This window comes from Microtus oregoni, unplaced genomic scaffold, assembly GCF_018167655.1.
Source record: "Microtus oregoni isolate MIOR12 unplaced genomic scaffold, Mior012 000000F_ref0000247, whole genome shotgun sequence".
NCBI classification, from domain to species: domain Eukaryota; kingdom Metazoa; phylum Chordata; class Mammalia; order Rodentia; family Cricetidae; genus Microtus; species Microtus oregoni.
In genome coordinates this window covers 81,676,148-81,698,629 of record NW_024543059.1, presented here as the reverse complement: position 1 = coordinate 81,698,629, position 22,482 = coordinate 81,676,148, and the positions used below count along the sequence as shown (strand labels likewise).

The following is a 22,482-nucleotide window of genomic DNA, read 5'->3' as shown; positions in this document are numbered from 1 at the left end:
TTTGTGATTATACGTGTACTCATTCTCTTCCCTAAGCTGACAAGGTCTTTTCCGAGTGGCGCTTCTCGAGGCGCGTCTACAAAGATGGCCGCGGACATGTAGGCTTGGGAGTGTGCCTGCAGACTTCATTTGTGCCAATGTATCGCTGTAGAGTCGCTGTTTCCTCCGACTGTATTTATTGCTGCGTTTCTCAGCATAAACTTATCCCATTGTATTTTTTATAAATAAATATTTTTTTTGAACATTCATCTGAACCGTAGGCTGGTTATTTTCTCTGCTTCTGTATCGGCAGAGTCAGGTCAGAAATCAGAGGCCTCATTCCATGGACACTGAGAAGGTATTTCAACATTATTTAACTCATACAACGTGGCACTCGTGGAGACTGAGTCTAAACGGGGTGTGGTGACTTGACCCCCCCAGTATTCCCAACACTAGAGAGGCTGAAGCAGGAGGATTTCTGCGAGTTTGAGGTCAGCTTGAGACACAGTGTCTGTTAAAGGCTACAAAAGCAAAACAATAACCAAAAGAAGAAAAATTTCCAGTGCATTAAGTGACAGCCAAGAATGATCTGGTTCTTGTGTTATGACTTGGCTGCCCTGGTTCATCTTAAATTCAAATTGGAATACTCTTAAAAGCATTTCTGGCTGCAAGGGAGAGTTACTATGTGGGCATTGAGGGCATGACATGAACGATGCCGAGCTGACGTGGGGGGTGCCGAGGAAAATCCAAGCCGTCCTTCTCGCCTAAGGGAAGGCTAAACAACAGCAGGGTGTGGGAAACTACAGTGCCTCACCGAGGGAAGATGATGGTCACTCTCACGCCTTCCGACCTCATCTGATAGGGCTGGCGGTTGGGCTTCGGTGGTTTTTGTCAAGACAGATAAAGAGATGCTTGAACCCACAGAAATGACATCATCACTCAGTGATGACTCACTCACGCTTCTGGGAGTGCCTTGGAAATCACTGTTGAGACCTCAGGGCTGAAAGGTACCATTTAAGAAGAAATTTGCATTTAAAGTGGGCCTGAGCTGTCAGATTGTTTCCTGTCAAATGCAGAGGTGGCTAGGGCAGGGAAGGGAAGGGGACCTTGTTTTACATTACAGGTGCTGGCCTGCTAAGTAAGTCAGGTCGGGCTTCCTCTTAGGATGGAGTTCTACACAGCATCTCGACTGGTGCCCGTCCTCATGTTCAAAGTCTTGTTTAGGGCTTTAAGAAGGAAAAGCTCTTCTATACGCCATCTACATTTTGTTGGTCAGGTGTGTTTAAAAACATAATAATTAAAAAAGCTCCCAGGCAAGTCTCATTTTGGGCAGAGGTTGAGCATCGCTTTCTCGTAACGTTTGCTGATTTGTGAAAGAGCTGCCTGCTTGCGACCAGCTGAGTCGCATCCTGCTTAACTGCCTGACCTGGGTGTGCCTGCTTAAGTAGAGTTCACGCCTGCCTTATGTCAGTAAGTGTAAGAGCTGATAGTGTGTGCCCAGGGTTGGAAGAATCAGAACATCCTGCCCCGTGTAAGAATAGTATTCTAGAGACTTCTAACAAAATCCTTCGTAAAAAAAAAAGATAAGCTGATTGTTACCTCACAAATTCAGATAAGTTTTACATAGTATGTGATATACTTACATTTTAAATGTATTTGTGTGTGTGTGTGTGTGTGTGTGTGTGTCAGCATGTGCCATAGCACTTGTGTGGAGGTCTTGAGGCAACTTGTGGGGATTAGTTCTCTCCTTCCACCATGCGGGTCTGGAGGGATCAGTTCCAGGCTTTAAGCTTGGCGGCGGTTGTCTCTATCCAGAGAGCCAATCTTATTTTTTATTTTTATTTATTTATGTTGAGATAAGGTCTCTACATAGCATTCAGGTTGGCTTTAAATGCCTGTGTGGCACAGGCTGGCCTTACACTGGCGGTCTTGGTACTTCGGCTGCCTAATTGCTGGGGATGGATTATAGATGCATGTCGCCATGCCCAGGCACTTTTAAAGAGATGCAGTATAAACATAGTTTTACCATGCTTTTTCTTGCTCTGGTTCATGTGAAAATAGCTGTAGGCTTTGTGTCGGCATCACCACGAGGTCAGAGCGCGCTCAGGTTCTTCAGGTACAAAAGTCTCTGGGTCCCTATCTCACAATGGGCCTCAGCTCTGTGCCTTCTTCATTTGGTAATGAGTCCTTGTGTTCTTGAGACCTTGCGTTGTTTAAGTTGTTGGTCCGTTTTACAAAACTCTGAAAAACAAAAGAGTGGCCAGCACCAGTGATGTGACAGCTCTTCGGGTAGCCATTTACTCCTGGCCCTAGAGTTTTTAGGAAATTGATTGTCAAAGGTCTCCAAGTAGCTGGGCGGTGCTCTCACACGCCTTTAATCCCAGCACTCAGGAGGCAGAGCCAGGCGGATCTGTGAGTGCAAGGCCAGCGTGTATAGTGAGGTAGATTTCAAAGTCGACTTTTAACTGGAAACATACAAGTCATGAAGAGTAGAGCAAGTTAAAGTTAGCTTTAATGCAACCATCATAAAGACAGGTAAAAATTGTCTTGTTGTATGTCTGTGAATGGAGGGTGGTTCATATTAATATTCATGCATTCATAGGAGTGCTGAAATCTAGTGCCTGTTGAACCGACAGTGCTTTGAATGTTGTTTTAAGGCCAAAGGAGCTTAAACTTTAATTTTTATGGCAACAAAATGAAAGAAAATTGCTAAAATATCATTTGACCCCCAGCAGCCAAGTAGGAGACACAGCTCGGTTGTTGAAATGTGTTCTGTCTGAAGAGGATAAGACAAAAGATGAGCAGTTTATTGTATTGCAAAAAAAAAAAAAAAAAAGCAGTTGGAAACCATTGCCTGTTAGTTCCAGATACAAGCAGCACAGGGCTTCTGGGAGGGTGTGCCCTGTTAGCAAGGGGCCCGAGGGCGGTGGATCTGTCAGTACTGGCATTAAAGGTAAGCAGTCTGTAGAACAACATGCTCTACCCAAAGTTCATGGGTATGAGTAGTGCTTGGAAATGCAAAATGCTTTCCATAAACACCGATTGTTCAAACTCCCAGACTATCCAAGGGGCAAGACCAAGCTGTTAGTGCCGAAGATAACCACTACCGTATCCACTAGAGTCCTACGGAAGAGCCCACATACCCCGTGACATTCTCACTTCTCTTTGGAGAGGGCAGAGGCTTTTCTGTAAGGAAGTAGTTCTGCCTCAGAAAACTGAGCTCCCGTACCCGTCTGGAACTTTGGGCCTGATGGAGGTAGCAACTCACGGAGCCCTCTGGACCAGAGTTGAGACTGGGTGTGTCGCCCCCCTCCCCCGTGTCTGTCTTCCATACTTTGGGGAGGACGCGAGGATGGAGATGACAACGGGATGAAGTGTTTGCTTACCAAGAACTCGGGGTACATGAAGTACGGCTTCTCTGATGATCCGTCATTGGTTTCCAGGTCCACAGCAAAGCACAGGAAAAGTATATCGATCACAGTTTCAAACACAGACAAGAAACTGTGAGCCACTATGTAGGCGAAAAAGGCCACTAGCAGCAGAGGGATAGCCCACACCTGGAGCGCGCGATTGTAGTTAAACGCCATCAGCCCGCCGAAAACAGTGAAGCACACCACCAGCACCTATGGGGGGGAGGGGGAGGGCTCATTGGAAACTTTCACGATCAGGGTCAGTGGCTATTGGTCCCCCCCCCCCCATACACATACTACAAGTAACGCTATTGTGTATGTGTGTGTCCCAAAGAGAATTGGGCAGGGTGAAAAAGAAGGAACGGAAAATGGATGGAAGAAACGGAAGCCCGGCGGGTGGGAAGACAGACACGAACTCTCATTTTCTCCGTATTTGCCTTTGCCTTCATGTAAGTAATGCAGAAAACTTTCAGTCTGCTTTCTCCTCACAGTAAGGCAAAGTCCTCAGGATCCTCACATTAGGATGTGCTTGGGGGGGTGTATGTAATGATGTAGGTGTGTTTGTGTGGGAGGGGGTATGTAATAATGTAGGTCTGTGGGGGGGTATGTAATGATGTAGGTGTGGGGGGAGTATGTAATGATGGTAGGTGTGTGTGGGTGTGTGTAATGATGTAGGTGTATGGGGGTGTGTAATGATGTAGGTGTGTGTGGGTGTGTGTAATGATGCACATCTCTGGAAGCAGAGGTCCATGTCGGATGCCTTCCTTCTTTGCTCTCCATCTTATTTCTTGAGTCAGAGTCTCATTGAACCTGGAGCTCATCCTTTCGGCTTCCAGAGATTCTCCCTTCTTTACCCACCCCACCTCCCAGCACTAGGGTTAGACATGTAACATCACCCCATCTTTTATGGTGGTCCTCATGCTTATACTCCACAAACTGAACCAGCTGACTCTTGGCCCCTTGAAAGCCTCTTTCTTTCTTTCTTTCTTTCTTTCTTTCTTTCTTTCTTTCTGATGGGATTTCTCTGTTAGCCATGGATGTCCTTGAACTCATTCTATAGACCAGGCTGGCCTCGAATGCAGAGATCCACCTGCCTCTGCTTCCCCAGTCCTGGGATTGAAGGTGTGTGCTACATTCCCACTTCTTTTTTCTTTAAACTCCATTTTTTGCTTGTTTGTTTTTTGAGATAGGGTTTTTCTGTGTAGCCCTGGCTCTCCTGGAACTCGCTCTGTAGACCAGGCTGGCCTCAGACTCAGAGATCTGCTTGCCTCTGCCTCCTGAGTTCATGGATAAAAGGCATGCACCTCCTGGCTTTAACCCCATTTTTCTATTACAAGCAATTGAGTAGGTGAATTATTAATTTCCTAAGTCATTGGTTTCACCCTCCAGGCACTAAATTGGATAGACTTTCCAGTGCTAGCGTGCAAGATAATTGGATTCTCCCAGGCTTTTGTGACATGTAATTATGATTTCCAGGAACACACTCACAGGCCATGGTATACCCAGATTCTTAAAATATGTGAGAGTCCACCAGGAAGCCCCATTACCCCTAGATGCCTGCAAAGACGAATATGCAATTCAGAATGCTATTTCCTTCAGAAGCCTAAAGTCACTAATTATCCCATATCTCTTGAAAGCTCACTAGGGATGGTATGCTTCTTACAAGAAATCTTAAGAAAATGAATTTATATTTTATATTTAAAGTAAAAAAAACCTAAATGCATTAAGAATTATGGAACTGCACCCAAAAAAATTTTTTGGAATTAGAAAATGTATCACCTGCAATCCGACTAAGGAGACAGTATTGCCAAATTGCATGCAGCTATACCTTATTTGGCTGTTTGGAAAGAAATAATTATATTGTGCTTCTGTTACTATTGTCACATGAACCATCTCTGGGGCCCAGGTGAGCCTTAAATGTATGTGTGATTAGCACACACCTGTGAGAGCCAAGCATGTCTTAACATGCTGGAAGCTAACTATGACAGTCATGCACCAAATATTATACCAGGAGCACAGAAGAATAGAGTCTTAAATGGGGCATGGTCCCCGTGTTTGGCATCACCCAGGTCACAGCTGGTGACTAAGATCTTGTCACTTGTGGGAGTTGCCACAACTGGTATTCCTATGAGACAGGGAGGAATAGTCTAAAGACGAGTGTTTGTTTAGCGTTGAATACAGAAGACACGGTGAGAAAGATCATGGTCAAGAATCAACAGCATCTACGAGGAAGTAGGAGAGCCAGAGAGATGGCTCAGCGATTTAGAGTGCTTGCTTCTTTTGCAGAGGACGTAGGTTCTGATTCCAGTCCCCAATTAGGCTGCTCACAGCTGCCTATAACTCCAGTTCCAAGGGCTCTGATACCTCTGTTCTCAGCTGTATGCACATAAACACAGATACATATGGTGGATGGATGAAAGGATGGATGGATGGATGGATGGAAATGGATAGATAGACAGATATGGTGGATGGATGGATAGATAGATAGATAGATAGACAGATAGGTAGATTTGATGCATGGATGGATGGATGGATGGATGGATAAGTGGATGGATGGATAGATGATGGATAGACAGATAGGTCCTTAAGTGGAAGTGGGATCAAACAAACTAAGTTATGCCTAGAAGATGAACATTACAAGAAAAGAGTATAGTGTGTGACATGGCAGAGAGAACCTGTGACATGACCGATCGGGCTGGTGTATCAGGGCTGGCATATCTCATTCATCGGCATTTCAGTTACCATCCCCACTGCCTGGGAGACGCTCAGGTTAACATTTGTTCTGATTGCTGCACTGGACTATGCTCCAAGCACCTCACACATTTGACACCAGTGTTCTGTCCCTGACCTACATCATGCCCAGACCATTTTTAACTTTTTATCTTGGAGATAAAAATTAGGTCTCACTAATTGCCCAGGATAGCCTTGAGCTCACTCTATAGCCCAGGCTAGCCTTGTCTGTGATTGCTTCCTGCCTTAGCTTCCCGAGTAGCTGGAGGATTACGGACCTATATCACAAGACTCTGAGATTCAAAGTTTCCAAGTTATGGGCTCTGTCCTTTACACCACACCACACTGGAGCTTTACTGGCCCTCTTTACTGCACAAGACATTTTGTTTAGTTGTTTGTTGTTCAAGATAGGGTTTCTCTGTGTAGCTCTGGCTGTCTTGGAACTTGCTTTGTAGACCAGGCTGGCCTCAAAGTCACTGAGATCTACCTGCCTCTGCCTCCCAAGTGCTGGGATTAAAGGATTCCACCACCACGTCCGGCCACACAAGACGTTTTAAAAGGATAGTCAAGTGACATCAGAATCCAACTGGTTCCACTTCGATTGCTCGGATTCCTTTCTTTAGACAAGATCTCACTGTGTGTCCCTGGCTGTCCTGAACCTCACTCTGTAGACCAGGCTGGCCTCAAACTCACAGAGATCCGCCTGCCTCTGCCTCCCGAACGCTGGGGTTAAAGGTGTGCGCCACCACCACGTGTGGCTCTCAGATTCCATTTTCTAGACTTCCTGCCCTTAAATAATGTACAAATTAATCAAATCAATGCTACTTTCTATGCTTTAGGACTGAAAAACCAATGCACAAGATATACCCATTTCTGACATTTTCATTTTAGACAAACAGAACCAGGGATCAAAATGGTAGACTTGGTCAGAGGCAAGAAAAGATAGACTAAGATTCAGATAGTAACTGTGGACCCTGGAAAGTGTGGAACAGAGAGCCTCACGTGGAACAGGGAACCTCACAGGATTGGGGAACGAAGGAGGTAAATGAGGCATGGCAGCTGCTCCAGAGCCACAAGCACGAGTCCCCTCACAAGCTATCCCCCACATCGTCTAATTTGTTGATTGTCAGGCTCTGTTATTTAATCAAGACGTCTCACCTTTCCCAGGAAGATGACAAAGTTTCCAAAGCAGTTAACAGACGTGAGATGACTTGAGTTCTTGGACAGGATTTTGTGCGCGTCTTTCGCTGATGTGCAGAAATCCGTCCCGTTAATGACAGCTGCGGTGTATGCGTTCTAGAACGACAGATGGCAGTTACAAGGATGGCGATCCCTGCCATTTCAAGACAGCAGAACGACAATACAGAGTCTGTGGCAGTAAGTTTAGTGTCTCTACCGCAAATGTGGAAACAATGAGTAAACATAAGTTGTTTTTTAATAGACAACAGAGTTGGCGGGCAGGAAATGGAGTTTGGGTACCAGAAAGAGAGCAGACCCTAGGGACCAGTGAGCGGAACCCAAGGATACAGCTGCTCTGGTATTAGTGAGGGCTTCAGGGACCAGGATCCCTTAGGCCTGAGAGATAGCGTTGGTTCTGGGTTTCCTGTACAAATTAGGAGTCATAGTTCAAAATCAACCAGCCACTCAGGAAAGGGCCTGGAAGATAACCTCCTATGTGTTCAAGATGGCTGAAATATCTGGAGTCTGAGCCAGAGCAGAGCAAAAGCCTTCCCCCAGGGCATGGTGGAGTCCCACAATTACTCTGACACAAGTGGGCCTCCAGGAACAAGACAGACCCAGGAATCTGTGCAACCAGCAGTACTTTACCCTGCGGATGGAGGAGTGGCAATCAGGAAAGAGGTTTGCTGAAGGAGCCCGGAGGAAATGGAACTCGGGTCAGAGGGAATAGCAGGATGGTGGGAAGAAGGAAGAGGTGGGGCAGAAAAGCAATAAAAATCAAGCACATTTTGGAAATTATGTATTTATGTAAGCACTTTATGTTACTTGGCACCTAAAAATTCAATTTTTAGGAACCCCCTCTCTTCTATGGGGATGTGTGTGTGTGTGTGTATGTATGTGTGTATAGAGGCCAAGAAATGAGATGGGCCTACCGGCTATTTAAAATATTTTGCTGTTATAAATACAGGGTGAGCGTCTTAATTTCCTAATTTTAGATAATTTCAAAATACACGCGGGTGTGTGTTCATATGCGTGTGTGTGTGCTCAAGTGTGTGTGTATGCTTATTTGCATGTGTGTGAGCATGTATGTGTATGTATGTGTGTTTGCGTGTGTGTATGTGCATTGTGTGTGTATGTGTGTGTAATGGCAGATTTGTTTTAGTTTGCTTGAGACAAGGACTTACAAAGCACACACGGGCCTCAAATTTACTATATCATCAAAGATGGGCTGGACCTCTGACCCTCTTGCATCTTCTCAAATGCTGAGGAAATTGGGGAATCACTCTCAGTTTGTGTGGTGTTGGGAACTGACTTCAGGCCTTCTTGTATGCTGGGCCAGCACTCTGCCAGCTGAACTCTATCCCCAGCCCAGACTCTTTCTTTCATAGACTGGGAACCAAGATTGAGGGCATTTTCCAAAAGCCCTCTGATGAGTCAGTAAGACAAAGAATGCTTTCTTTAAATTCCAACTATCTGCTTTTTACATTCACCAGTTTTCATTATGCCAAAACTCAATTTAAAAGCATGGTGGTTTTGGGAAGCACAAACCCTGTAGTCCAAACCGTCTCTAGGCTCAAATCCCAGCTCTCCCAGTGAGGACAGGAGATACTGGGCATGGGCCAGTGACCAGCCTCTCTGAGCTCCTTTTCCTTATCATTAAAGGGGACCAGAGCACCTACTGATAGGAAGACCAAAGACACAGTCCTCTAGAGCCCAGCATCTGGCAACGACAAGTGGGAGGACTGCCACTCTCCTGTAGCTGGAGGTCTCCAAAGATGACATCATTTACCACCGGGAGCACGGACCAGCTCCTCGAGCCTCTGTGAGGCATAGGAAGGGCCTGTGTTGTCTTCATCCTCAGGTTTCACATCACAAAGATCCAGGAGTGGCCAGTCGTATGTCTCAGGCCATGTCCCAGTGCTCAGTGTGACTACCACGTGTCTCTCCATCTTTGCTTCCTCTCAGGTGCTAGCCCAGTGTGTTCCCTTTCTTAACTGATTCCTAATGGATCTCCCGAGTCATATGGGAAAGGGTAGTTTTGTTTTGTTTTGTTTTTGAGAAAGGGAGGGTTGTTCCCTCCCCCAGAAACCCACTCCCTCACAGTCAACTTAGTGTTATCCATCACTCATAAGCAACAAAAATAGACTATTCCTCAGCTAAGATGATTAAAGGTTAAACTATACATTTTCATGCATGGGTCAACTCCACAAATTTCGAGGGGGGCTCATAAAACCACTTATCTTTAGCATCTCATGGCCCACTGAAAGAGAACATTAAAACCACATTGACAGGGAAATTACATATGCCTTCCTGAAGAGACTACAGCACCGGCATTTTACCACGAGAGTGAACCCTGAGTGCCACATCGAGACCTAGATTAATGACTGGGTGAGAGCAGAAAAGCAGCGTCACCCCAGACATGGGACACGGGGCAGCGTCGCCCTAGACACGGGGCACGGACCGAGCATTCTACTGCCTCAGCATTAGTGGGTCCATACTATGCGGAGCAGAAGCTGCTTCCTTGGCAGGCATCAGGAGGACGGGGTGCACCAGGCTGTCCACAGGGTGTGCGTGCGCCTGAGCTGACAGCTTCAGGGTCATGTACTAAGACAGCCACAGTACAGTGGACAGTGTGGCAAGAATGGCTTTTGATGAGGAATAGGAAGTAAGGACATCATGTCGATCATGAATGATTAAGGGAGGACCCCCTCCCTGCCCCCTTTTGGCAAGGGAAAGAGAGGGTAATGGTTAAATCGCTTTGAGTTGATGACCACATGCAATTCACAGGACGAGCTGCTTTGATTCCTTTTTGTGAAACTGGGCACGGGCCTGTTCTCAAACTTTGTAACTAGGATGGTTTTGAACTTGTGATTTCCTTTCTCTAGCTCCTGAGTGCTGGGATTGCAGCCTTTTCTGTGTGGGCAAGCACTCTGCCAACTGAGCTCCATCTCTAGTCCAGGTCAAATGATTTGAGGGTTGACCTTCTATGACCTTAAACCTTAGAGGGTTGACCTTCTATGAGCAACCTTAGAAAGAAAAAGGGGGAGCAGGTGAAGTGAGAAGATCCGAGAGAGAGTTCCTTCAAAGGTTTCTAAGTCACATAGGAAATAACTAAGGCTCGGGAAAGAATAAGCCACACAGTATGGCTGGAAGCCATCATATCACAATTTTGCAAGACGTTCTCACACAAGCCATAAAGCACACAGGGTGCCACGGCACTCAGGGGCACTGTGGTGTGACCACACATCCACCAAGCACACTGGCTCAGTGACAGTGACAAACCAGAGTCTGGCCCAAAGTCAAGAAACTCTCCCCTGGGCACAAATGCCCAGGACTAGGAACTGTAATTCTTCCCAGACGCTCTGACTACTGAACACCCTGAGCCCAGCAGATCTTTGTGTGCTATGTCCCCCAACAGCTAGGCACAAACCTGAAGGGAGTTTCTCATCTCTTATCTGTGGCCTTTAAGTGTTTTCTTCTCTAAGTATGTATGCAACTTTTATGTGAAATTAAATACTGTTGCAAATATTCATCCAGTACACAAAGGGTACCACATCCTAGGCTCTCTTTCTGAACATACTGACTCATTTAATCCTCCTAGCCCCAAGACAGCAAGGTAGCAGAGAGTACCCAAGCACAGCAAGGCTAGATGGCATGCCAAGTCACACACATGAGACTGATGTTACATCACTCCCGTGTGGAGAGGACCTCTGGCTCGCCAGGCCCATCTGTAGGAAAACATTTACTTCGAGGTGTGCATTGTTCGTTGCCATAGAAACAGCCGTGTGGTGTTCTCACGAGAGCTTCCACTAGGACATGGCAGGATAGTCATTTTGTAGAAGGAGGCTGGGTTCTAAAAATGGTTGCCTCCCAAAGCCTGCAGAGGGATCTCCGCAAGGTCCTGCCTCCTCTCAGGAACCCCATTCTGGGCTCTGTAAAAGGATGCCTGCTTGCTTTAAAGTTTTGTATTAAAGACTATCATGCTTGTTTGGAGAGAGATTCAGTGGGTACGAGTGCTTGCTCTGCCAGCATGAGGACCTCAGTTCAAGTTCCCAGAGCCCACACTTAAAGCTGAGTGAAGGGGCTGGAAAGATGGCTCCGTGGTTAAGATCTTGTACTTGCTGCTCTTACGGAGGACCTGGGTTCGGCTCTTGGCATACACATGGCAGCTCCCAACCCTCTGTAACTCCAGTTTCAGGGATCTGATGCTCTCTTCTGGCCTCTGCAGGCGCCAGACATGCAGGCAAACATTCACGCACATAAACAAAATAGATAAATCTTTTAAGAAAGAAAAGCTGAGGTGGTCACCCACTAGAGTGTGGGAGAGAGGCAAAGACAGGGAGCTCATGGGGCTTTGCTGGCCCCCAGACAGCCCCAAATTGAGTAAGAGACCCTGTCCTGCGGGAGCACAGTGGAGAGAGCTAAAACAGGCCGCCTGATGTCCTTCCCAGGCTTCCATGAGTTTATATGTATGCTTGCACCCACACACACAAGCACACGCATACACATACAGGCACATATATGTTTCCTAAGTGCTTCACAGTGGACCAGCAACTCTAATCACATGACTTGGCTATAACTCAGTAAAATGATCACTGTAGGCACGGTTATCCCCATTTAGTTGGAAATTCTAATCATTGTGCTTTTAGGTAACACAAAGGCTAGATCGCCTCTTTATTTTGAAAGTTCTCCAAGACACAGAAAGGGTCCCCTCCCTCTCCTAAAATCAAAACCGAAGCTTTCGCAGCCTGGCCCTCAGTCCCCCGAGAGCACCCATCTGTCCTCCCCCCAGACTGAAACGGCTCCTTCTTTTAATGTGGCGGAGCTCTGAACTTGAGTTGCTGTTGACTCTTCAAAAAGTAAATAGAATTTTCCTCCATAGAGAAGGGAAGGGGTTTGCCCCGCGGCCCTGCCATGACTAGCTGACTTGATTTCTGGAATGGCTTTTATAACTGAGTTCTGATTTTACTCACTCGACATAAAGCAAGAATGCCTAAAAGCAAACCTGAGCTGCTAAAACACCACCACTTCCCTCAGACCTCAGGGAAGCACGGGGTAGCTGAGTCCACAGACCTTCAGAAGGCCTTCTGAGGCCCCTAGGAAAACCTGCAGGCACAAGCCCAAGCCAGTTTCAGCTCTGATTTTATCACAAACAAGTGGGGAGGAAGTCAAGGCAGCTGGCAAACACATTCCTGCCTTCCAGGGCCTGGCATTCACTGGCCCCTTCACTGTTACCAGGCTGCAAACCATTACCAAAGAGACTGCAGTGGGGAAGCCTGCCAACCCTGTCCCCTTCAGGGGTCCTGCCAGGAGGGAGGCGCTTAGGGGTGGGGTGGGGAATGGTGACTGGGAGTTACTGCTGACAAGAAAGCCAGAAGCAGGGCAACACAGTCTCCTTTGCTCTTCTGAACTGTGTTTCGTTTAGGCATAAGTTTTAGGATGGTCTTATTCTGTCCAAGCTCATCATTAAAAAAATAAAGCAATACAGAGGCAAGAAGAAAGGAAACCAGGGCTCGGTCTCAAGTAGCCCCTGGAAGGACCCTTCCTTCTCTTCCCAACAGTCCTTGGTAATTGTGCACAGTTGAAAGAACAGACAGACAGACCAGTCCAAGGGCACTAGAGCTGCATTCTGTCTACAAGGTTTTCAATGAAAGCACACATGTTGTCAAGTAAAGAAAGTGACATTCAGACTACATGCAAGGAATATTTGAATTTGTCATAAATCATACTTCCACATACAAGAATTAGCTTTTTTTTTCAGTTTTTTGAGACAGGGTTTCTCTGTGGCTTTGGAGCCTATTCTGGAACTAGCTCTTGTAGAACAGGTTGGCCTCGAACTCACAGAGATTCACCTACCTCTGCCTCCCAAGTACTAGGATTAAAGGCGTGTGCCACTACTGCCTGGCAAGAATCAGCTTTCTAAAAACCCTTTTCTATTTATTTTAACTTATTTAAATTTTATTTTATTTGTTATTATTATTACTTGTGTGTGGTGTGTGTGTGTGTGTGTGTGTGTGTGTGTGTGTACATGTCTCACAGCACACTATGGGGTCCAAGGACAACACGTAAGTTCTCTGCTGTGAGATCCTGAAATGGAACTCAGGTTACCAGGCTTCTGTAGCACGCAGTCTCACCCACTAAACCATCTCACCAGTTCTAAAACCCTTTTGAAAAACAATCATGGAAACCAGGGCCTAGAAAGACAGCTGAGCTGGTCAAGTGCTTGTCCTGGAGGCATGAAGAAAGACCTAAGCCAGATCCATAGAACCCATGTTAGACACAATGGGCCAGACCTACCTAGCAGCTCATGCCTTTAATCCTAGTGCTCTAGAGGCAGAGGTAGGCAGATCTCTGTGCGTCCAAAGCATGACTGGTGTACATGGTGAGTTCAGGGCCAGCCAGGGGTATATAGTGAGACCTCGTCACATAAAACAAAACAAACCAACAAACAAAAGGTTCGTTGACGCTTGCTTGTTATCACAGCACTGGGAGGGCAGAGCCAGGAAGATCCCCTGGGTTCTCTGACCAGCCAGCCTGGCCTACCTGGTGAGTTCTAAGCCAGCGAGAGACCCTGTTTTACACAAAGGTAGACAATGACTGAGGGGATGACATGGAACACATTCTTCTGGCCTCACCTGCTGTGCACACATGTGTGCACACTCCTTCAACACACATGAATTAAACCAGCAAGAAAATGTTGCTTTAAAAATATTTGTAGATTAATTAATTTTAGGAGTTCAGAAGAGGTCATCAGATCCCCTGGACTTGGAATCACAGACGGTTGTGAGTCGGCATGTGGGCGCTGGTGTTCGAACCTGGGTCCTCTGGGAAAGCAGCCAGTGCTCTTAAATACTTAGCCATCTGTCCAGCCCCATGAAAACTGTCATGAGGGTTAAAAGACTTCTTTTCCTTAGCATTGTGTTTTAATTTCAGGGAATTCTGACTGTGGGTTCCTTTTATCTTTGGTCTCTTGATTTCATGATTTTCACTATTACCCCGACTTTGTGAAGGTCACTTAGGACCTCTCTGATAAGACCTCCACTTCTGACCTGAACCAGCATGGCACCAGGCCTGCCACCTCAAACACCTGTTCTGTACCCCCAGCCCCCACTCTTGGAGTCCTTCAGAATCCCATAGTTCCTCTGTTGAGATGCCTTTTTGGAGCCCTATCCTGTATGCAGGGGCATTTATTGAATACATGAATGAAGATGTTTTTGGCAAAGGTTGTCTTCCAAATACTATTCCTTCATACTAAACCTGAATTTGACTGATTGGTATGTTTGTTTCCTTACAAGAATGTTAGCCTTATGACGCCCAGGGCTGGTGGAATGGCTCATTGGGCAAAAGTACTTCCCACCAGGCTTGACAACCTGAGTTTGATTCCTGGGACCCACATATGGAAGGAGAGAACCGGCTTTCACAGGTGAGTCCTCTGACCTCTAAACTTGTGCACCTCCCCAGTAAAGAAAAATAAGTAAACATGTAAATAAATAAATATGCTAAAATAAATGTAAAGGCACCTTTAGATGTCCCCCAGAAAAACCCTTCACCTTCTACTGAGGATAAAGCCTTGTCAATAGGCTGTGGCCAGGGAGAGGGGACCAACATGGAGTGTAATCCAGGAGCAGACAGCACATACACCATGAGAGAGCACGCATCTTCCCTCAGACCCAGGAAAAGCCCAAGCAGACAAGAGCATCTCGTTGAACTTGCCCCTTGACTGATGTAGGAACGCTCTGTGCCTGCAATGGAGCTGTGTGGCTCTGAACAACTATGCAGGTCCAGGAATCAATGCCATGTAGACTGTTACATTCACCCCGCGACCTCCCCCGTATAGAATGGTGGCAGCCCCCCATCTCTTTTGACCTGTAAATAGTCAGCAGAGAAAATGAGCAAGTCAGAAGGGAGGCCTGGTCTTTTGTGAAGACTAGTTAAACTGTGGGTGTGTGAGACAGGAAGGGCTGGCACGACTACTGACTTCAGACTTTGCCAGAAACGAAGACTAGATGCTTGCCCCTGGTGCCTGGGAGCTTCAGCTCCCTCCCTCACCCTCATCCCTGAATAGGAACTCAGCCAGTGCCGCCAAGCCGGTGGTGCCATGAGGCTTGTGGCTGTCTTGGAGATGACCTTCATAGAACCACTGTCATCCTGGTGAAGCTCCTTAGCCTCTGGGCTTCAGTTCCCTCATCTGCACAGTGTGACTGACAGCTACCTGACACTCAGAGTCCTTAAGAGGTTAAGTCTTGATAGCATGCACAAAATGCTTAGCTCTGATGCAAATACAATACTCACATATGAAACTTCAAAAATATAAATATGAAAAAAAGCGATGTTTACCCTGGGGCCCGTTCCACTATGGAACCTCCACAAACACCATGGCGCTCACAGGCGTGAGTTGGTGTGCGCTTTGGTTAGCACCAAGCATCTCCAGTTTGGAGCTGAGCACTGGGGAAATGGTACCAGTGAGATGAGGGTAGCAGTAGGAACGGGGTGTGTTCCCGGACACCACATGTTTAAGGGGAGATAGCTTTAAGTCAGGTGTCTACACATTGCTGATTGACAGGGGGCTGGCAAGGCAACAGCTGACCTGCTAGGCTGAGGGACAAGGGCCAACAGCAGCCCTGGTTCGGCTCTGGACTGTGGCTTGGTAAACCTTGTATGAAACACTCTGAGAAGAAAAATGGATTGTCTGAAATATATATAATAGCCTATCTTTCCCCTTCTTTTTATTGTAATAAAAACACATGATGTTAAGTTTATCATCCCGAACAGTGTGGGAATATCAGAATAGTGGTACATAGAAATGGTTGTACACAGATCTCTAGAACTGTCTTATTTTATAGCACAGACACTCAATATCCACAAAACATGGATTCTCCCAGTCCTGGGTAACCACTTTTCTGTTTCTGCAAATTTTAACTTCTTTAGGCATTTCATATAGTGGTGTTATGATTAGGGTATCAGTTGCCCTCTCCACTCCCACCCACCACAAAGACTCATGCATTGAAGGCTTGTATGAGAACATAACCTCATCATGGATTACCCATGGATGGGTCCATGGCTAAATGTTCTACTAGGAAGTGGGGTGTGTCTTTGAAGTGCTTTCCTTGTCTCTAGGCACTTTATTTTTTTTCCTGTCTTCTGCCCATCATAAAGCCAGCCATGTTCATATACTCTCCCCGCGAAAGTCTGCCTCACTGTGCTTGAACCCAGAAGGAACAGAGTCAAGTTAGCATGGACTGAAGACCATGAGCCAACACAAAACCTTCCTCTTTAAGTTGTTTCTCTCTGGTGTTTTGTCACTGTGAGGAAGGTCTGATGGATACAAAGGAAAAGATAGGACATTTGTTCTTTTAAATAGGATTATTTAATGTTGGGAAATAATCTTTTTGTACACTGTAAAGAGGTGTTCTTGCCAAGGTGCCTTTTGATTGGCTTAATAAAGAGCTGAATGGCCAATAGCAAAGGAGGGAGAAGTTTGGCGGACTTAAGGGAGAGAGAGAGAGAGAGAGAGAGAGAGAGAGAGAGAGGAAGAGGAGATGAATGAAGGCATGGGAGAAATGTCAGAGGACATGGAGAGGAAGCAGGGCATGCAGAAGGAGAGATAAAAGCCTTGAGCTATGTGGCAGCTCATAGATTAATAGGCATGGGCTACTGTAAGTTATAAGACCTAGTTAGAAACAAGGCTAAGCTAAGGCCGAACTTTCATAATTAATAATAAGTCTCAGGGTTATTTGGGAATTGGTGATACAGCCAAAGACTTGCTACAAGTTAACTTAGTACAATCTTCTTAAAATTCATCCTGCTGCAGCGTGGGGGTGTTTCTTTTCTTTTAAGGGCTCTACAATATTCCTCTGTAGGTATGTAATCATTCCCTCTATCTGTTCATCCACGTACACATACATTGGTTTCTTCCACCATTGGCTATTATAAGTCATGCTGGGATGTGCATGGCTGTACACACAACTCTTTGAGATTCTGCTTTGAATTCCTTTGCATGGACCCCAGAAGGTGGAATGCTGGACAGTATGATAATTCTGTTATTAATGTTTTGGAGGAAACTTCATGTTGTTTTCCATGATTTTATATTCCCACCAATAGTATACACGGGCTCCAACTTCACATCCTTGGTAACACTCATAATTGTCTGATATATTGAAAGTCACCTACCCGAAGGGCATGAGGTGACATCTCATGACCTTGATTTACATTTCCCTAATGATTCTTGATGTTGAATATATTCTCATGCATTTATTGGCCATTTGTATAGATTATTTGGACATAAGCCTTTTCAAATCTTTTGCTCATTAAAAAAATAAGTTCTTTGGTCTGTTGTAGTTGACCTGAAGTTCTTTATCCATTGCTGATATTAACTCTTTATCACATATGACTTGTCGTCATTATGTCCCTTTCCAAAGATGGGCCTTTTGCTCTGTGGGTCACTCTGCAAACTGTTGCCTAGGGCGTGCAGTCAGTCCCTGGGTTTAAGGTAGACTTTTCTTTTCTATCTACTTTATTATTGCCCTGTGTTTTTGTGCCACATATGAACGACTGGTGCCAAATCCAATACCTTCCACTCGCTTCCTGTGTTTTCTTCCAGGAAGAAAAAAAATACTAAATTTTTTTTTTTAATTTTAATCTCCTTTAATGTGGTCGGGTGTTTGGCCTACATGTAAGTACTCTACGTGTGTGCACTGTCCCAAGAGGTCAGAAAGGATCTAGACCTGGAATTACTGGAGGTTATGAGCTGTGATCTTGGTGCTGGGAACAAATTCAGATGCCCGGGACGAGCAGCCAGTGCTTAACCACTGAGCCATCTCTCTAGCCCAGGGATTGTGTAGTTCTAGGTCTTTTGGGTTAAAGTTCATTCTGAGTTGGTTTTTGAATGCCACACAGTGAGAGTCTTCTGCTTCTAGATCGCCAGTTTTCTCAAGAACGTTTGTTGGAAAGACCGTCCTCTCCCTATGATGTAATTGGTGTCTCTAGCCATATATGAGACACTATTTTTAGCCTCTGTACTCTGTTGCCAAAGTCTACGCATCTATCTAACATGTTTGTTTATGCCAGTCCTTGTAGCGTCCTAATTATGATGCCTCTTTGTATGACAGATGTCGTCTTTCTGAGCCTCCGAAGCCTGGCTACTGGTCTTTCCATTCAGCACCCCCTCTCTACTGGTATTCTGCTCAGAAAGCCGGTCTCCTGACATGCAGTCCCGGGTAAGAGCAGCTCTTTTGAATTAGTACTTACCTCCCTCCTTTCAGATTCCCAGCTATTCTTTACAAATGAAAGAGCTATATGAATTCAGCACGGACCCAGGGCTGGTGTGAAGACCACATGGGCCTCATGGTCGTCCGTTAGGTTGTAGGCATGTGTGGAAGGTCTGCTTTGGTCAAGCTCCCAGATACAAACTAGAGTTGGGCACTTAATAAGAGCAGCTGTCTCTTGTTCCCTGGGCCTCCCCCCTGCTTTCCTTGTTGTCCCTTTCATGGTGACTGGCGCAGCCTGGCAAACACCTCCAGACAACTTCCCCACTCACACCGGGATGCATCCTGATGAAGCCGTTTAGCGCAGCTGTCTCATTCCTCAGATAATGCAATCTCACTAATGCTCTCTTTACCCCACCCCATGCCAACTGAAGCATCCTGTGAAAGGCAAAATGAGTGGGAAGATGAAACCGCAACTGCTGTCGGAGACTGGATCCAACTGCCGACGCTTTTAGACCCGTCCTAGCCACGCCTACTTAAGGAAGCTAATGGAATTCAATTTTTGACACCGTTCCCTAGCCTACTTCGCAGAGAACTTGTTTCCTAGTGTCTAGAGAGATGAGTCTCTGAGCAGAAGGGCTGCCCCCGATCTCTGCCAGGCGTATGCGTGCTTCCTGCCCTCTTTCCTGTGAGTTCTTCCTTTCTCCCTGCAGGACTCAGGCTCTACTTCTCCTCCCAACAAAAAGTTAATAAACGCATCTACCACTTTTACTGCTTCCCCACCCCTTGCCCCAGCTTTTAACCTTTGGAGCCCTTCCCTGCAAGGGGGAAAAGCAAAGGCAGAGCTCCCCAGTCTGATCTGAATGGCTTGCAGGTGTGTGCTCTGGTCTTTCTCCACCTGCAGACTGGAATCTTACTGGAGGAGGGACAAGGGACCAGAGGTTGGTGGGTTCTAACCAGAGGTTAAAGTTGTTTTTGTCTTAGCAGAGCGAGCAAATGTTCCATGACTACCTCTAGGGACTTCATTTGTCTAGGAAGGAGGAAGTTGCAGAGCTGTGTTCTTCTAGATGAGCAGGACAGATGGTAACCTCCTGCTCACATATCTGGGTACCTAAGACCATATGTCTTGACTTTCTAAAAGAATCCCATTTCCTAGGGAGGGCCCAAAGAGCCGTGAAGACAAGAAGATGGTTTCCCCAAGAGCATCCTGTGCCAACTGATGCCTGCGGACACCTGAAACCTTGCATAAGAGCCTAAGAATAGCAATTCACTTGTCTGTCCATCCAGTGGAATGGGAGCTCAGTGTAAGAACTTGGGTTATGAGACATGATACAGTGTTTCTCACACATCTGAGTTTTGATCTTTGATTCACAACCATGTGGCAATCGTTCAAATATGAAGCTCAGGTGGTGAGAGCCTTGTGGGATTCCAGTGTGGATTAGTGACTGCCAAATTGAGACTATTTTATTCCTAATCACCCTGACTCACACCTCCTCTCATTTGCTTTTCTTATGAGAGCATTCTCTAGCCTCCGACCAAGCACTTCCTGCTCAATGTCTAGGACAGAGACAACCAGGGAAGGCCAGCTGAGAAACGCACCCACAACTCCTGCCTTGCTTAGCAGGCAGGGAAGGGAGGGGAGGAGTCTCAAGGAGCCCCTGACAGTGGCTTTTTTCCAGAAGACCCAAAGAGAGATAGCACGAAGAAGCCTGCTCCCTAGCCTAAGGAAGATTAGATTTGTGGTCGGAGCTGCTTAACTGTTTAATTCCATTTCCCATGCTAAACCAGTTTGGGAAGCGTCAGCAATAATCTATAGTCTTTACATTTCTTCAGCGCTGGGAGTAGTGTTGACCTGTCAGACATCCTTCTTGCATGCTGAGCATCCTCCTTCCTCCCCACCTTTGAACACAGTGGATGGTCTATCTTCAGATGCGGACAATCAGGGTACCTGCCTCAGACACAAAGCTGCTGAGGGGAAGAAGCACAGGATCTGCTGCTTCTTGGGCTGCTAGATCCTCCACAGTCAAACACTGTCGCAGAATGTCCTTATTATGAGGAAAGTGGTTTCTGCTGATTTCAATGGTAGTTTCCATAGATCAAAGCTAAAAACCCAAGTGGTCCCGTCTGCTATTCCTGGCATATCTCAGACATGTTTTGACAGGAAGGTAAGAGCATAAGTTGGTGGCCTTGTGTTTTAAGTGATGCTCAGAATCATACGAGGTGTCTCATAATTAAGAAATGATGCCCCTTGGGTAGGGTGAATTTTTAGACCTCTGTTTCTGGAAACAGTCTTAGTTACCCTTGCTAGACAATGTCATCAATGTTCCTGATGAAAAAAATGGGAATGATAGCCAGGCATAGTTAATTCCAGCACTTAGGAGGCAGAGGCAGGTAGATTGCTATGAGTTTAAGGCCACTCTGGTCTACGTAGCAAGTTCCAGGAGAGCCAGAGCTACTTAGTGAGACCCTGTCTTGGAAATCGGAAAATGAGAGTGACAAGAAGCTGATGCAGTGACAAAGGCTTGATGCAGAAGGGTCAGGGCCAGACGAGCCTGCCGCCTAGAACTGGTGGGCTGGGTGGCCTGATTTCTCCATCTTGGCTTGATGCAGAAGGGACAGGGCCAGACGATCCTGCCACCTAGCACTGGTGGACTGGGTGGGTGGGTTGATTTCTCCATCTCCAGCCACAGTCACAGATCTGTTTCCTGATCTCAGGTTTAGATGTAAGCGCTGGACCCTGGAGTTGGGGGGAACATCAGGTTGCTTCGGAATGTGAGAAGCGAAAATGGTGCTCTGAACAGCTCTGCTTCCTCACTGAGTGATGAATACAGTGGCGGCGGCTGGGGTCGAGGAAGAGAAGACCATTGTAGGAGAAACGGGTACTGATTCCCCCCAACAGAGAAGATTCGATGAATAACCCTGTGAACTCTGCAGTCTTCAGAGCGCTACAGGATACAACCAGGCACTCCCACGCCCAGAGAGGGGTTGCTGAGGGAATGTTAATGTCTTCTGTTTTATCTCTACATGCCAGCCATGGAACTAAGAGCTTTGCAAAAGAGCTTTAGTTATCTGTCAAAACCTTGGGAAACAGACACTTTAACCATCAACTTTTCCAGCACACAGACTTCCAGTATTTGGTGAATTGAGAAGTGAAAGTTACTAAATCCGTCCCCTCCCCTATTGAACAATAAAACCGGGAGAATTCGGGTGACTCCCAACTCCAGGATTCAAACTTAGATTTTTCACTAGTCCTCTGTGGGCCTTCCTTCCACAGACTAGGCCCTCAGAGCCCTAGCCCACTAGATATCAGAAGATACCTTCCCTCCATTATAGCAAATAACATTTAGAGACCAAGTAAGGAAAGGCAGAAGGCACACTTAAATATTGGTGTGTTAGCTTCCTTAGTCCTCCCTTGTGTCCATGAGGTAGTCATTGAGACTTTTGCATTATATTTGAGGAAACAGAGGCTAATGGGGTGAAGGGAACCATTCCAGGTCCCACAGTTCTCAGGTCCAGCTCTATCTCCAACCGAATTCTCCTTATTCTAGCCCAGTCCTGGGAAAATGGAAATATGGCGCAAGTCCTGAGAGAGGTAAGGAATGAGGAAGAGAGAACACTGGTGGACAGGGGCAACTGGTTTTCAGAAGGGAAGAAGGGAGATAGGAGAAGCTTGGAGGAGGAAGCTAAGAGTATGGTCCCATTATTACCAGGAAATTCAGGTCCTCCAAGGACCCAAACATCCCTTCACCTTCTGCCCTCAGAGCAGAGGTCTATCTTCCATGTTGCCCCTGTGAAGGGTGCAAGCTGCATATAGTTCTTCTTTGACTACAGTGTGTAAGAGAATGCACTTGCCTGTCCTCAGCCTCTTAGTGAAGAGTGGAAGGCAGGAGAAGACACAAGGATGGAGATGAGGGCTGAAAGAACTCTGCTCACCATGGAGCTTTGGATGAGGTAGCAAGTTCTCTGGCCTACAGGTTTTG

General features: G+C 46.3%; 1 protein-coding gene across 4 annotated transcripts in view; it reads right to left on the bottom strand.

Moving 5' to 3' along the window:
• Positions 1-1,812: 1,812 nt before the first annotated feature.
• Slc44a3 (solute carrier family 44 member 3) overlaps positions 1,813-22,482 on the bottom strand; it is a 69,457-nt gene continuing 48,787 nt past the window's right edge. For all 4 annotated transcript variants that reach the window (XM_041651968.1, XM_041651974.1, XM_041651993.1 and 1 more), the window contains 3 exons: positions 7,278-7,415; positions 3,366-3,602; positions 1,813-2,220 (listed from right to left, as the gene is read on the bottom strand). In XM_041651968.1, coding sequence (XP_041507902.1) covers positions 2,116-2,220; positions 3,366-3,602; positions 7,278-7,415 — 480 coding nt within the window. In that variant the 3' untranslated portion in view covers positions 1,813-2,115. The remainder of the gene's footprint in view (positions 2,221-3,365; positions 3,603-7,277; positions 7,416-22,482) is intronic.